Source organism: Esox lucius, chromosome 20 (assembly GCF_011004845.1).
Source record: "Esox lucius isolate fEsoLuc1 chromosome 20, fEsoLuc1.pri, whole genome shotgun sequence".
NCBI lineage: Eukaryota > Metazoa > Chordata > Actinopteri > Esociformes > Esocidae > Esox > Esox lucius.
The window spans coordinates 3,719,366-3,734,988 of record NC_047588.1 but is presented as its reverse complement, the minus strand read 5'-3'; the positions used below and the strand labels follow the sequence as shown (position 1 = coordinate 3,734,988).

At 41.8% G+C, this 15,623-nt stretch overlaps 1 protein-coding gene across 1 annotated transcript in view; it reads left to right on the top strand.

Annotated features, from left to right (window-relative positions):
• Positions 1-14,892, top strand: part of me1 (malic enzyme 1, NADP(+)-dependent, cytosolic) — a 137,089-nt gene extending 122,197 nt beyond the window's left edge. Inside the window, exons 11-14 of the mRNA XM_013132077.4 lie at positions 1,738-1,880; positions 10,957-11,130; positions 14,067-14,165; positions 14,549-14,892. Of these exons, the coding sequence (XP_012987531.2) occupies positions 1,738-1,880; positions 10,957-11,130; positions 14,067-14,165; positions 14,549-14,716 (584 nt within the window). The 3' untranslated portion in view covers positions 14,717-14,892. The remainder of the gene's footprint in view (positions 1-1,737; positions 1,881-10,956; positions 11,131-14,066; positions 14,166-14,548) is intronic.
• The last annotated feature ends 731 nt before the right edge of the window (positions 14,893-15,623 follow it).

The window sequence follows — 15,623 nt, the reverse complement described above, 5'->3', positions numbered from 1 at the left end:
GGTGACGTAGCATTAAGAATTAACAAAGAAATATAGCAAAAAATAAAGCAATAAAATTCATAACACTAGCAGCAGTTTAAAAAGAGTATAGAAAACTATCTGCAATATGTGTAGTAGTATTGAATATTATACATGCAGCAAGTATGGCAATAATTTACATAATGTAAACTAGCAGCAATTTTGAAAAGAGTAGGACGGGGAGAATTCAAACAATCTGGGTAGTAAGGCTGCATGATTTGGATAACATTTTTAATCATGATTTCTTTGACAAAAAGATCAAATGAAATTCTGGTTATGATTTGTGATTTGCAAACATGGGTGTAAACAGCGTAGGTAATTTCACTTAAAAATAGAGATTTGAATAGTGTCAAACTAATCATTTAAAAGCTAATTTAATACAATGCCATTTGAAGCGTTAACTTTGTTTGTGCCGTTGCTATAGCTGGTTAAACAAACTTTCTATGAGGTCCCTCGTCAAATATCTTGGTGCCACACACTAACTTGAAGTAGACTGCTAGCAGCTGCAGCATTAACTCAAACTAACATTGAAAAACCAAGTATTTAAACAAAATTAGTCCAGGTGTTTAAGTAGGGGTGACCAGAGACAATTGTTACAGGGGCCAACACACTAAATTCCTCCAATCAGAAACAATCTAGAGTGATGAAACTTACTCTGCATATGCCTAAATTTACATTCTGCAATGTGCATTTAAATTGTGATTTTCCCAAACGATGAGCTATTGTAGTGAAATATAGCCAAGTATAATGTCAACACCTATTAGCTTCTCCATCTAGCTAACTATTGCTGTATCTATATATCGTTTACACTTGAAATTTAAATATCTTGCCTTGATAAAAAAATAGTGCAATGTTTTGCATATCAAAATTATGTTTGATAATGATGTTTTACATGTCTGATTAAGCTTGTTGTTCAAAGTTGTTTCTCCAAGGCTTATTTTGGACTTAAAGGTATTACAAATTGCCAGCTTTGTGCCTTCTACACTCAAGCTGAAGAACTTCCAGAATTGTATCAACCTCATGGGCCACTGACCATATAGCACTGCCTCCTTTTGGCAAAATAAACATGTTGATTTATTGACATGAGGGGGATGCTTTGTTTACAAATGTATTTTCAGTTTCACTGGCTTTAAACTTGTGTGCAAGAACCTCTGAGCAAAGAATGCAATAGAGGATGATGCACGCCGTTAATGGTAAAGCAAGTGAATCCAAACAGTATGAATTATTCTTGATTATTTTCAACGTGTGTATGGAGGGCCTTACCCTTGCGTTTCTCATTTCCTGCTGGCTTATTTTCATTAGAAGTTGATTGCTTTTCTGAAGGAATGCTTTCATCAGCTGTTTGAGAGAGGCTGTCATATAATGTCTTCTCGTTTGTAGAGCTATGGATTAGCTACCAATAGTACATTGTAAGCCATGTATATTTGCTAGAACTGTAAGTGTGGCTCAGTTGATGTTTTGTTAACTCGCGCAAGTGGTTGGTTTTAACCAGTCATTGTTCTGTGACAAATTTGACATTTGCCTATTTTTGTTGTATTCCCCCTTTTAGGGATTGCAACCCCCCTTTTGAGAACCACTGCCCTAGAGATGTTGTTTTCTTAAAATAATCTTTTTTTCCAGTTTTATTCATAGGTAAACACTGTAGTGTGTAACAGGAAGTGAAAATTAGCATTTGTTATGCGACGAGGGACCTCAATAATGAATGACCCTGCTCTCTAGGTGTGGCAGCCATCTCAGGAGCTTTCACGGAGCAGATCATTGCTGACATGGCGTCGTTCAACGAGAGGCCAATCATCTTCGCCCTTAGCAACCCCACTAGCAAGGCAGAGTGCACTGCTGAGCAGTGCTACACCATCACTGAGGTACTTGACTGGTTCGGAATGGTTGCAAATGTCTTCAGGGGTCTGTTGACTTCAACACTTCCAAGTGTTAGAACAGCATAGGTGAATGATTGTGTTATGCAGTTACCTTATAGGAGAATATTAGTTTGTTTACATATTAATTGTTCCTCACCCAGATAGAAAATCATATTTATTATTTTAGATATATTTTCAGGCATTAGACAGTGGGGGAAAAATAGATGAAAGCGCAATGGATTTGAACCTCATGCTGCAGCAGTAGAAGTACATCGGAGGCAGCAGCTCTGATGCTGAGCAATCACCCAGACCCTAGTTGGCAAGTTGTTTCATATTTTCATGGCGAGTGTCAGTCAGACAAATGCACTAGATTTCCAACTGCCCACATTGTTACAGTCTCACTCGAGACTAGTGCACCAACCCATGTGCCAATGGTTTGTTTTTTTGTGGTTTTCCTGAAGTGTATTCATCCAAAAACAAACACCAAAAGTCATTTTTTCCAACCATCCGTTATTCAGCTCTGTCCCCGACTGTATTGCTTAGCATTCTTAGCATCGTCCAAATTCATGAATGGAAACTGTGCGTCCCACTACAGCAAAGCTGCATTGCAAGCGAAAAACTACTCCAACACATCAAACTACATTTAGTAATCTGTCGCATCAATTTCTTTAAACTGTACAGTGACCAAACAACCGGCGGAATTTGGTCAAACCTAACTAGCAATAGCAAACTATTTCCTACAGTGATTCACAGAGCTTGTGTGCTTCAGTGATGACGCCATCGGGGTGGGAGTGAACTTTAACCTTCAGAAGCTACCCGAGGTGAGCCTCTAGCCCATTATCATGCATATCATCCGTGGACTGTTTTATTTCTATAATTGTGGAAAATGGCGCAATCGTGTTTTGTTTACAAAGAAAGGATACAAGGGAATTGGGGGAGGAGACGGTGTTTCACTCGTAGACATATCTTAATCCAGACATGTAACACTTCATTCTACCATTGACATACGATTTAGTTAGATATAGATATATTTCTCTTGTAAAACCTACTTAAGTGGTTATTAAATAAATGAAATAATATACATTTGTCTACTCATTGTCTGATTAACTTTGTTGACATCAATTGAATAGAAAAGTTTAGCTTTGAGCTAAAGCCTCCGAATCAATGTTTGTGCACCAAAAACAATGGACCAGGCGATAGGCTAACATTCAAGGGGGTTAGCAGATTAGCTCTGTACAGATACACATGATTGAATTAATTGAAATTAGACACTTTTGCATGTTGCTCATCATACTATAGATGCAAAAGCGGAAAAAAGTCTGATGTGGAGTCTCATGTACAACAAGTCTAAACAGTGAATTTTGGATGTACAATCACATTATGAAACTTAGAAACATAGTTGGCAAAAATACGTTCATCAGATAAATGCCTGCCTGATCAGCTATGTCCAGCAAAGTATACCAACTTAGATTACTGTTTGAAACAAAAGAGCACATTTGCCTATAAACAGATCATCTGATCGAAAGACATTGGGTATGGACTCGACAATATATTTAAAAAAAAACTATAGGCTAGTCGACAAGAGACATGCTAAAACATCCTCACCAAATTAAGAGGTTAGCTGACAACTATAGGCGTTTGTCTTGCTAGGTTGGGAAAACACTTTCATGCTAAATGTTGTTTTTAATATGTCTGATTGTTGTTTTTTGCCTCGTGTATGAATGCTATCCAAGTATCCGTGACTTATACACTTGGTTGCTAATTTTAGGCAGCTACTTACTATTTTGCGAGCTGGCCATTGCGTCCCTCTGGCCTAGAACGTCTTTTCCAGTAACTTTTTTTTACTTTCCTAAAATTATCCAGCACACCAGGAGGGCGATATCCGGATGATCAACCACACATCTTGGAACGAGTTCAGCTTCAGGGACTGGGTCATTCATGCTACGCAGCATTGGAATCTATAGCTCCCATTCGTTGCAACAAAAGCATTCCGTTTCAGTTGGAATTAGATTGCACGATCCACAGCTACACCTCCATCCTCTTGACATTCTGGGCAAGGGTTGGGGATTAACTGGTTCACCATCCTCACCCCTCATTCACACAAGCAGCATGGCGTTGTTCAAAGCAAAGCGCTCCATTGCTAGCCATTCAAAAAAGGCTTCCCGCCCCGCTCCGTGTAGGTGCCTGCACACGGGCGGCGCGGTGCTCGATCCTGTGAGTGGTGCAGCTTTCTGTGCACGCTTGCTCGCGGGTGGAGGCGCCCAAAGTTCAAATTTGTTTAACTTTTGAGCGCCCGCCGCTCATGTGGACCATTGGTTGATGCCTGGCAATGTGGGTGGATTGATTTCCTGCCTGTTGGGCCCTGTCCGGGGCCTCCCCCGGGTAGGGCCACAGTGTCACCGGACCCCCGTCTCAGTTCCAAGGTGTTACGCTGCTATATTATTGTGCTGGGGGATATGAGGAATGCACTTTCTAACTTTTCTCAGTCTCCTCCACTTTGAAATTTTAGGAGTATATTTTTAAACTATTATAAAAGTGACATTTATTTGCACACAAAAATAAATAGGTACATGATTCCTCTTTACAAATATCCAAAAAAGAAATGCTGTGGAGAGAACAACACTACTGTTGAAGTAAAAGAGGACAGTACCTTGAAAACACATACCTTGGGCTAATGCCCTTTGAAAAGGACAGTTTTATTAAGTTTCTGTCGCATGTTGTTTCTCTTTAAGCTGAGGTTTGTATTTCTGGCGATGTGGTGCAGCCTTAACTTAAAGGGACACAATTAATTTTAACAGCATATGGTGGTGGCTGTCTATCCCATACTGCGTCTCGCCGATGTGCTCCCCTAACAGAAACATCCTCTGAACCGATGCTTTTTCGGACAATGTAAACAACCTCAAGCAGTTTGATGGGCTGTGATCGTCTGGTACTGCCTGCCGAATGACCCACTCTGCTGCCCTGACGACCCTCACGGTTCCCTCTGATGGAATCACCAGACCTCCATTGTTTTTTAAAGTCAGCAGGTGGTAGCTCTGGTCCTTGATAGCAGATGCAGCATCTGTCACCAGGCTAGCACGGCAGACATCACACGACAGCTTCTTCAGAGCCTGTCGCACAACAAATCCTGAAATTTGAGTTAGTAATATCATAAATTATAACAATAATCATTAATAAGCATGGGGAAATGAAGGGAACACTTCTCTTTTTGGACAATCGTGAGTTTTTTTCCCCAGATTTTGACTATTGGCACTTTTGGTTATAGGGAAAATCGACTTTCAGTTAGCCTTCACCTGAAATGTACATGAGAGCGTTGTCCACAAGACCATCGAAGTGGACGGGAAGGTAGCTGTGATCATGTTCTAGGGCAGGAATGTCAGCAAACGGGGATGGAAGATCTTCTCCTCCTGCTGCAGAGGACACATCTACAGCTGACAGGCTTGTAGAGGTGTCGATGACAGCTGGTAGGGACTCTGTGTCATCCAGTGCCGTCACATTGCCTCTGCATGGTTTAACAACCCCACACCGGACCATCAGCTTTACATCCTAAAGATGTACTTGAACTGGCTGGCATTAGGGTTGTTATTCCAGCCACCATAATTAAAAAAAAAATAGATATACGAGTATAGTACACAGATATTCAATACATGCTTTAAAATGTTTTATGCTTATTTAATTTTTTTACAAAAACACTAATTAGAACTAGCCACCCCTGAATGATCTTTCCACATAAAATAAGTTGAATGATATTATCATACAATTCAGACTGTATCAGTGATGATAAGTTCTGCAAAAAAATTGTAAATTTTTTCTAAATACTCAAAATGGTTTGTGACACTTCCAGGTATTGTGTATGTCTTAGGGTTAGGGTGTATGTCTTCAGAAAACACATTTTACCAAAAGTAAAAAAACATATGGACCGACAAACTGAAAACAATACAAGCATTTGCTGACACTGTCACTTAGTGTTGCGGCTGGTAAATATAATTTATGAACCCTACCAGATGCTCTGATAGAGTTGAAGAGAAGCTCCAAGTGGCCCTGGCTGAACCTGTAGGTCAGGATATATCGCTGTCCTTCAAGCAGCACAGGAACCAACCTGATTAAAAATCATGTGCAACTTTGCTGGTTAGCAGCTAAACTGTAACGTTAGCTGCCATAGGTCTCACTCAAAGCTTATTGTTATTAGCCAGACAAAAGATTAGTTGTCATAATATCGTTATTGGTGTCAGTAAAACCTTTATAATCGAACAGCTTGATTGTGATATCTGCCTTGATAACTTGCACAAGTAGCCGTGATACAACTATACTGCACGATTAAGTCGTTTTTAGAAAAGAAAAGCTGCAATTTCAACTTTTTCAAGCATTCAGAATTATAGCCACGTTAATAACGTTTGTAAGAAACCAAACCGTTTGTAAATCCGTCAAGGTTTCTGCGAGATAAGAGTATTTGTGTTCATGCTGATCACTCACCTTACATCAGGTACCACAGAGCCCGCCAGGAAACCTGCCTGTGACAAGATGGCCGCCAGTGATGCCGGAAGTGACTGCGCCATGAGACGTCTAGCCTTTATATATGTCTGTGTGCAAGCACCTTAAAGCAGGATGGCAGGGCTGGCGTGGCTGAACGGCAGACGTGAGAGCGGCAGACAGGAGAGCAGTGTTCCATTTATTTTTTTTCTTCTCCGTCGCGGAAAGCCAATCAGAACACAGCGGAAAACCAATAGGAATGCTTGAAGGAGGTACTGCAATAATTAATTGTCCATAACCTAACCAACACGTCGGACGAACAGCTAATTTTACCAGTACAAGAACTGGAGGATATCTATAACATCACACTCAAGCTGGTCTATCGAGACAATATTAGAAACAATATAGTCTCTGATTTATAGTTACCCTCGATTAGTTCATACGTAATATGTATTTAGTAGTGCTAGCTATTGCTATCATCTAAAACGAGGTAGTTACCTGCTACATAGATGTTGTTTTTAAAACAAATGGCATGCACCCATTTTCATTAATGAACCATTTCTGCTGGGCTGTCAAACCTCTCTTGAATTGCTAGTAAGTTATAACAGAGAAATCTGCTCAAATCCCCTGTTTTCTTTTAGTGAGTTTCATTTAAATGAACAGAGATTACTGTTCTTCCCTTAAATTAATGGCTGATCGGAGTGTGATACCGGAGTGTGAGGACGCTCACGGCCTTTCCTATATCCTCCCGCTCAGACCTGTAGCCCTGAGAAATCGACATACAGCCTTAGCTACCATCCCACTCCCCTTCCCGCCCCCCAGCAACCCCTCTACATCCCACTTCCTACCCTCCCCTCTAACCTTCTCATACAACCTTTCCCTCTCAACATCATACTGTTCACAATACATCAACATGTTCAACCATTTCCTCCACTCGACACCCATCACACAGACCTGATTCATGCTTACCTATGACATTCAATGACGCGTTCAGTCCTGTAAGCCCTAACCGTAGTCGACACCACATCACCTCTTCTCTCCTACACCCCATATTCCTCACTGTCCGCTGCACCCCATAATACCCTCTCCCCTTCCTGCTACCATCCCACTTCCTCTGCCAACAGTCAACACCTACCCCCTTTATCAATGTTTTAATTTACCTCCGTCCTAACGATACCTGTTCACCCACTCTCTCCTTCCTACACGCACTCCTAGCCAATCTATCAGCCCCTTCGTTACCCTCCACACCAACATGAGCCGGCACCCAGCAGAGCCAAACCACCACACCCATCCTCTCCAGTCCCAACAACACCACCATCTCCATCAACAAGTCACCTCTGTCTGATCTTCCAGTCTGTAAGCTGCCTAACAACGCTGCTGAGTCGGAACACACCACCACTCTCAAGGGTCTCACCTCCTCCACCCACCTCAACCCAAGAGTCATCGCCACCATCTCTGCCGTATAGACAGACACCTGGTCTGTCAGTCTCTGAGCCATCTCTACATTAAATTCCGGCACATACACCCCCACACCAACCCTTCCAGTCTGCAGATCCTTTCACCCATCTGTATATATCTGGAGAAACGTGTAGTACCCCTCACCAACATACCTTTCCACACATCGACCCATGCAACCCTCATCCCACTCCTTCCTTCCCTCTAACAAACTGACATCCACCCCTGGCTTTGGAAACAACCAATGTGGAACATTACCCGGTGCGACTGTAGGCCCCACTTCCCTCTCACTTAACCCATACTCCTCCACCAACTTCCCAATCACCCACCCAAACACCTTTACCTTGCCCACTTCCCCCTCCCAGCAGTCAGCCACAGCCTTGGCTGCTGGATGCCCCTTCACACTCCCCTTTAATCTGGCCCAGTACGCCAGTGCCAGTTTATCTCGCCTCAGGACCAGCGGCATCTCCCCAACTTCCACTTGCAAGACATCAACCGATGTTGTCCTAAAGCCACCTACACACAGCCGTAACGCTGTCGTCTGGACCACATCTAGACATTTCGACACACAGCCGTAACGCTGTCGTCTGGACCACATCTAGACATTTCGACACACAGCCGTAACGCTGTCGTCTGGACCACATCTAGACATTTCGACACACAGCCGTAACGCTGTCGTCTGGACCACATCTAGACATTTCGACACACAGCCGTAATGCTGTCGTCTGGACCACATCTAGACATTTCGACACACAGCCGTAACGCTGTCGTCTGGACCACATCTAGACATTTCGACACACAGCCGTTACGCTGTCGTCTGGACCACATCTAGACATTTCAACACACAGCCGTAATGCTGTCGTCTGGACCACATCTAGACATTTCAACACAGATTTAGCTGCATACCCATACACAAAACACACATAGTCTAAAATTGACCTAATCAGCATCTGATACATACACACCATAGTACATCTATCCGCTCCCCATCATACCCTACCACTGGCTGCATAAGGTTCATAGCCCTTCGACATCTCACATCAATATACTGCACATGGGTCCTCCAAGTCAACTTCTCATCAAACCATATGCTTAGGTACTTGAATTCTGACACCCAAACCAATTCCTGCCCATATAGACACAATCTTACCCCTTCAACCTTTCTCCTAGAATACAACATAAAACACGACTTGGCCACTGACATTCTGCCCCCCCAAGTCAATGACCACACCTCCACCTCTATAACTGCTTCCTGTATTTTCTTCATTACCCAGTCCACATTCCTTCCTCTTTTCCATATTGACCCATCATTTGCATACAAAGCCACCCCCATCCCTGGACCCACTGCCCCAAACATGTCATCGATCATCACCACAAACAACACTGGGGGAGATTACGGTTTTGTTTGGCCCGTCTTTTTCCTTGAACGTAATAGGGTAGTTTTCCCAGTTTTAAGTAACTGTTTGGCGGGACAAAAACAGCAAAGGCGGGACAATGTCACCTGCCTCCCGTTGTCACTAGCGGAAGAAAAATCACCACTTATGTGTGAATGAAGTGTCAGCTGCTGTTCTAGGCTCTACTAGATCGGTCAATTCATCCTCTGTGTATTCTGGTTCGAACAAGTAAGGTTCTATCTCCCAGAAAAAGCCTTCTTCCTGGCCGTATTTATGTATTTTCCTTTGTCTTTCAAGCAAGTAAACTTTGACTGTCCTTTGAATATCAGCGATGAAATAAGTAACCTGCTTCCTAGCTAGTGAATACTAACTTTTTTTTACTGTGATGTATTCGCCTCCTCTTCCTGAAAGAGTTAAACAACACCACTAGTCTTGGTTTGGAGTGTTTTGGAGTAGTTTTGCACTTGCAATGCAGCTATGCTGTAGTGGGAAACGCCATTTCCATTCATGAATTTGGACGATGCTAAGAATGCTAATGACAGCCAGAGACAGCGCTGAATAATGGATGGTTGAAAAAAATGACTGTGTCCATTCCAGAATAACTTTTGGTAAGTGATTTTTTTGGAATAAATATGATTTTTAGACGACCTATTCCTTTAATGACTGATCTGCCCCCAAAAAAAGAAAGTTCTTCCATATTGGACGCAAGCACATAAAGTTAATCTGAGTCCGGTGAAGAAGGCTAAGAGCGTCATCGCCAAAATCTCCAACAAACCTTTTTTTAACGGACCGCGTAAGTGGAGCCAGCCAAGAAGGGCGAATGTGTCTTATTGACTGACTGAGTGACTGACTACCTCTTGTTAAATAGCGTAGTGGTTATAGAAGCGGACCTGCAAACTATAGGTCCCAGGTTTGATTCTCCTCCAGTCAAAGGAAAGTATGTATTCCGAATTATTCTGTATAAACAAAAAGTTCCCTGGCTATAACCTTCAGTATCTACATTATAGTAAGCCTGAAATAAAACAGTTTACAGTTATATTGCTACTGTTTCTGGTGGATTTTCAAAGTACGCAGCCATGCATGCATTTTGGGTCAGGATAGATAAAAACTTAGCTGTCTCATACATTTTGTTACATTATGGTAAGACCTTAACTAAAACTGTATACGGTTATATTGCGACTGTTTCTGGCAAGGAAAAGTTTATCTTCAGTCTCGCTAGAAATTGCTCAATTCTTATGCTCAATACTTAATAAGAAATGTTACTCAGTTTAACACAATGCTTTATGGGGTCTAGCGACATATTACTGGCTAGTAAGCTTTTACAATGGCCGGTGGCAAAATTCATACAGTTCATAGATACTATTTGTGGTGGAGGTAAACATAATAAGAAACATTACTCAGTTAAAATAATGTTCAATGGTGTGTAACGAAATATTAAAACTTGGCGTGATGTTAATGCGTGCCAAAATTATATAATGTCAAGAGGCTATACTGACACCTGGCTAATGTACAGTTCTGTGGCGTAGTGGTTAACGACAGTCTTTCACGTGGGCGATCCGGGGTTCGAATCTTGAGAGAGCAACGCTTTCTATTGCCGGCCTGCTGAACTAAGCTTGCTTGGTTTCTTGTTACAACACATATTAGTATATTTAACAGCAACCACCTTGGGCTGTTTAGTTAAACTGAAGAGGATAGTGTTTCATTGTAAATAGTGCAATTTGTTTCCTGTGCTGATACTTTTTAAACTCTTGTGTGTGGTCCAGGGGCGGGGCATTTTTGCCAGTGGCAGTCCGTTTGACCCCGTGACCCTGCCTGATGGGAGGAAGTTCTTCCCTGGCCAAGGCAACAACGCCTACGTGTTCCCTGGTGTCGGACTGGGGGTCACCGCCTGTGCAATTCGAAACATTATAGACGAGATCTTCCTCACCACTGCGGAGGTAATACACACATATAATACTTGCTTACCCACACAAATGCCTATCTCACTTCATCAACCTCCACCCTCTGTGTACGTTTATTCATAGATTTTCTTTTGTAAAACAAATGTGCCAGTATAAATAATGTATAAACACCATACATACTTTTTATGGTCTTACTACATTAAAAAATTAACTATTTTCCTTTTAGACTGTTCATCAATACATCTGTCACTTTCTCCTTTCTCTATCAATTTCTCTATCTAACACTTTGCTACAATGGTTTTCTACTCTAAGCCTGGGAACCCAGAGTTTGGCTGGTTTCCCAGATGAAAACATGGACTGATCTGGGACACCAGGTTTATGCATGTAACTACCAGGTAGAAAAACAAACCCGGAGAACTCAGAGTTAAGAAACACAACTTTGGTAGCTAATTATTGTTATCCAACATTTCGACAGTGAGTGTTTTTTGTCAGGGTATAATCTTTTTTCTCCTTTATCACTTTCATCATCCCTACATCTTCCCTAGTTCCCTGAGATTGTCCACAGGTCCCTCTAGACACTAGTGGTAGCACTGTGTGAAATAAGTCCTTTAAGTTCAGCAAAGCATGTCGGTCTCCACAAGATTTACTTTAAAATGAAATGATAATGAAGCTTTTGCTGAATATCTATAGTGGGGAGAACAAGTATTTGATACACTGCCGCTTTTGCAGGTTTTCCCACTCAAAGCATGTAAAAGTCTGTAATTTTTATTACAGGTACTCTTCAACTGTGAGTGACGGAATCTAAAACAAAAATCCAGAAGATTACACTGTATGATTAAGTAATTAATTAGCATTTTATTGCATGACATAAGTATTTGACACATCAGAGAAGCAGAACTTAATATTTGGTACAAAAACCCTTGTTTGCAATTACAGAGATCATACGTTTCCTGTAGTTCTTCACCAGATTTGCACACACTGCAGCAGGGATTTTGGCCCACTCCTCCATACAGACCTTCTCCAGATCCTTCAGGTTTCGGGGCTGTTGCTGGGCAATACGGACTTTCAGCTCCCTCCAAAGATTTTCTATTGGGTTCAGGTCTGGAGACTGGCTAGGCCATTCCAGGACCTTGAGATGCTTCTTACGGAGCCACTCCTTAGTTGCCTTGGCTGTGTGTTTCGGGTCATTTTATGCTGGAAGACCCAGCCACGACCCATCTTCAATGCTCTTACTGAGGGAAGGAGATGGTTGGCCAAGATCTTGCGATACATGGCCCCATACATCCTCCCCTCAATACGGTGCAGTTGTCCTGTCCCCTTTGCAGAAAAGCATCCCCAAAGAATGATGTTTCCACCTCCATGCTTCACGGTTGGGATGGTGTTCTTGGGGTTGTACTCATCCTTCTTCTTCCTCCAAACACGGCGAGTGGAGTTTAGACCAAAAAGCTACATTTTTGTCTCATCAGACCACATGACCTTCTCCCATTCCTCCTCTGGATCATCCAGATGGTCATTGGAAAACTTCAGACGGGCCTGGACATTCGCTGGCTTGGGCAGGGGGACCTTTTAATCCATGACGGCATAGTGTGTTACTAATGCTTTTCTTTGAGACTATGGTCCCATGATTAAAAATCATACAATGTTATTTTCTGGACATTTGTTTTAGATTCTGTCTCTCACAGTTGAATTGTACCTAAGATAAAAATTACAGAACTCAGAACAGAACATGCTTTGTAAGTAGGAAAGCCTGCAAAATTGGCAGTGTATCAAATACTTGTTCTCCCCACTGTACCTCCTTTACCTCAGTCTACAGTATATTCATTTTGTTTTTGTATAAATATTTTTTGTTTGTTTAGCTGGTGCTCTTGTCCAGAGATGCGCATATACTTTATTTATTGCATACATTCAGTAAAGTACTTCTACCTTTTTGTTCATTGTGGTATGCATAGTAACACAAAAAAGGAGTTCAAACATGCACAACAATACATGTCTTGGCGTTTGGTTTGCCCACCCACATGCTAGTAAGACCAGCGCACATCAGACTGAGTAAGTAACCTGACGATCAAGTAGTCCGTAGGAAATCTGTTGTGATAGGAGCGATCCCTGGTGTCAGCTGATACTTTGCTGACCACTCAGGTTTTCTGTCTGAACCGGTTCTGTTAACTGTGAGGCATTTATTTTTTATTCAGACCTATTGAATGAATGATAATCATATTGCAGGCATCTGCAACTTTCCACAGGTGAGTTCAGTTCCAAAGTAAAGGAGAATCACCTACTAAAAATTATTTCTAGCAACTTCAAGGTGTGAATAAGTGTTTTTGAGGTTTTGTTCTACTACAAACAAAAAAGTATATATGTGAATATCGAAAGATTTTTTAATTTCAACGGTTTTCTAAAAGAAAATATGCATTATTTGATTATGCAAAGATGCAAATGCTTTTGGCCAAGATAGTATCTGTGTCCAGTATTAAAGTTAGTTAGAAAATGACTGGGACAAATAAATTGTACAAAGTGAGAGCATTGGGCTGACATTAGTTTGCATTTGTGCGAATGCTATAGCTAGCACTGTCCTTCAAAATGCATGCTGATGCATTAAAATGGTATCCACGCTTATTTGCCACAAGGCCAGTAGATAAAAGGCCTAATTAACAAAATCCAGAGGTATCCCTTTAAACCTAAAATGGCACAAAGGTAAAAAGAAAAACGCATGACTAGTACTAGATCAAATTATCAGGTCATTATACTCTATGCACTTTAAAACCAATAGTCATGCTCTGAGACAACTAACTAGCCTATTAATAGATTCTTCCACCCTTTTTTGTTTTCTGACCAGTATTTTGTTCAACGTCAGGCTTTCCTATGGATCCTGATGACTCATCACCCATCCAACACATATAGAAAATGTATCAAAATTTAACTATATTTGTGTGACTGTCTGTGTATAACTCATTCACTTGGTTGCTCTTGGACAGACCATTGCTGAGCTAGTGACAGACGCCGATCTGTCGGAGGGAAGACTGTACCCTCCTCTCAACACCATTAGAGATGTGTCTCTCAAGCTGGCTGTAAAGGTGAAAACACACATGCGCACAAACACACACATTTGTCTTTCTATCCTTCTGGGGACCTGGGACTTCCCTATTCCCTAGCCCGTAATTTAACCTTGTTTTACCCAATGACCTATGCCCCTACCCTAAACTTCAACCTAACCAATAATACCTAGATATATAAGTAACCCCAATTCTAACACTGTCCAGTTTTTAAGTGTTTCCCTAAGCCAAACCCCTTAAGCTGAAAATGTTATTTCTATATTGGGGACCTTGTGGGGACAGATTTTTCAGGTTTGTTCTTTGTAAGAACAGAAATATAGCACACACACAACACCTTCAGATGGGCCCATAACATCAGAATAGCATACACTAAGTGTTTGTGGGTCTGTTTGTGTGCCTTACAGATAGTGGAGTATGCCTACGAGCACAAAATGGCGACACTGCACCCAGAGCCGGAGGATAAGGAGGCTTTCGTGCGGTCCCTCATTTACAGCACCGACTACGACGAGTTTGCCGTGGACTCTTATCGTTGGCCAGAAGATGCAATGGCAATCCAGTCCTGCAAAATCTGATGCGGTGGAGAGACTGAGGGCGAAGGAAATAGGGCACATGTGAAAATGACTGAAAATCAGGGTCCACTGAGAGGAAGGCTACAGACATAGATTACCATTAAGGCCATGATGATTGTGGTTTCGATGTGAAAGTGATAACATATTTATACATGTGATGGCTACAAGCCAAAAATAAAAATAATATATAAATAAAACAATTTCAGTCAACTTTTTCATACAGTATTCCCCCAGCTATCCGCGGTTCCACATTCGCGAACTCAAGTATCCGTGAACAAGAAGTCAGAAATTCTAAAAACGCACAAATTTCAGCCATCAAAGTGTCAATCCGGTTAATTGAATGAAGTCTTTCTATAAAAAACCATAAAAACACATTGTTTTATGAATATTTAATGTATTTATAAGTGTTTTATATCTTCTGTTCTATAACCATCTGTTGCCGTTTATAGTGACATGTTGAAAGACATGAAGAAACAGCGATCTCATTTGCCAATCACAATGTTATACAATATTATCGTACAATAAGACCATGGAAAGGGTAATGGGGCATTCTGTGTAGGGTAACTGGGGTAACAGGGCGTGTTGTGTAGGGTAACTGGGGTAACGGAGCGTGTTGTGTAGGGTAACTGGGGTAACGGGGCGTGTTGTGTAGGGTAACTGGGGTAACGGGGCGTGTTGTGTAGGGTAACTGGGGTAATGGGGCGTGTTGTGTAGGGTAACTGGGGTAATGGGGCATGTTGTGTAGGGTAACTGGGTGTTAGGGAGGGATTTTTAAGGGTGCGTCACTCATCTGCGATGTTCACAGAACCGATCCCTGGCGGATACGGGGGATGTACTGTACATGCATTCAGAATCTACTTGTATTCGTACACCTCTTTTGACATGGTTAAGCAGGGGGCGTGGGAAATGT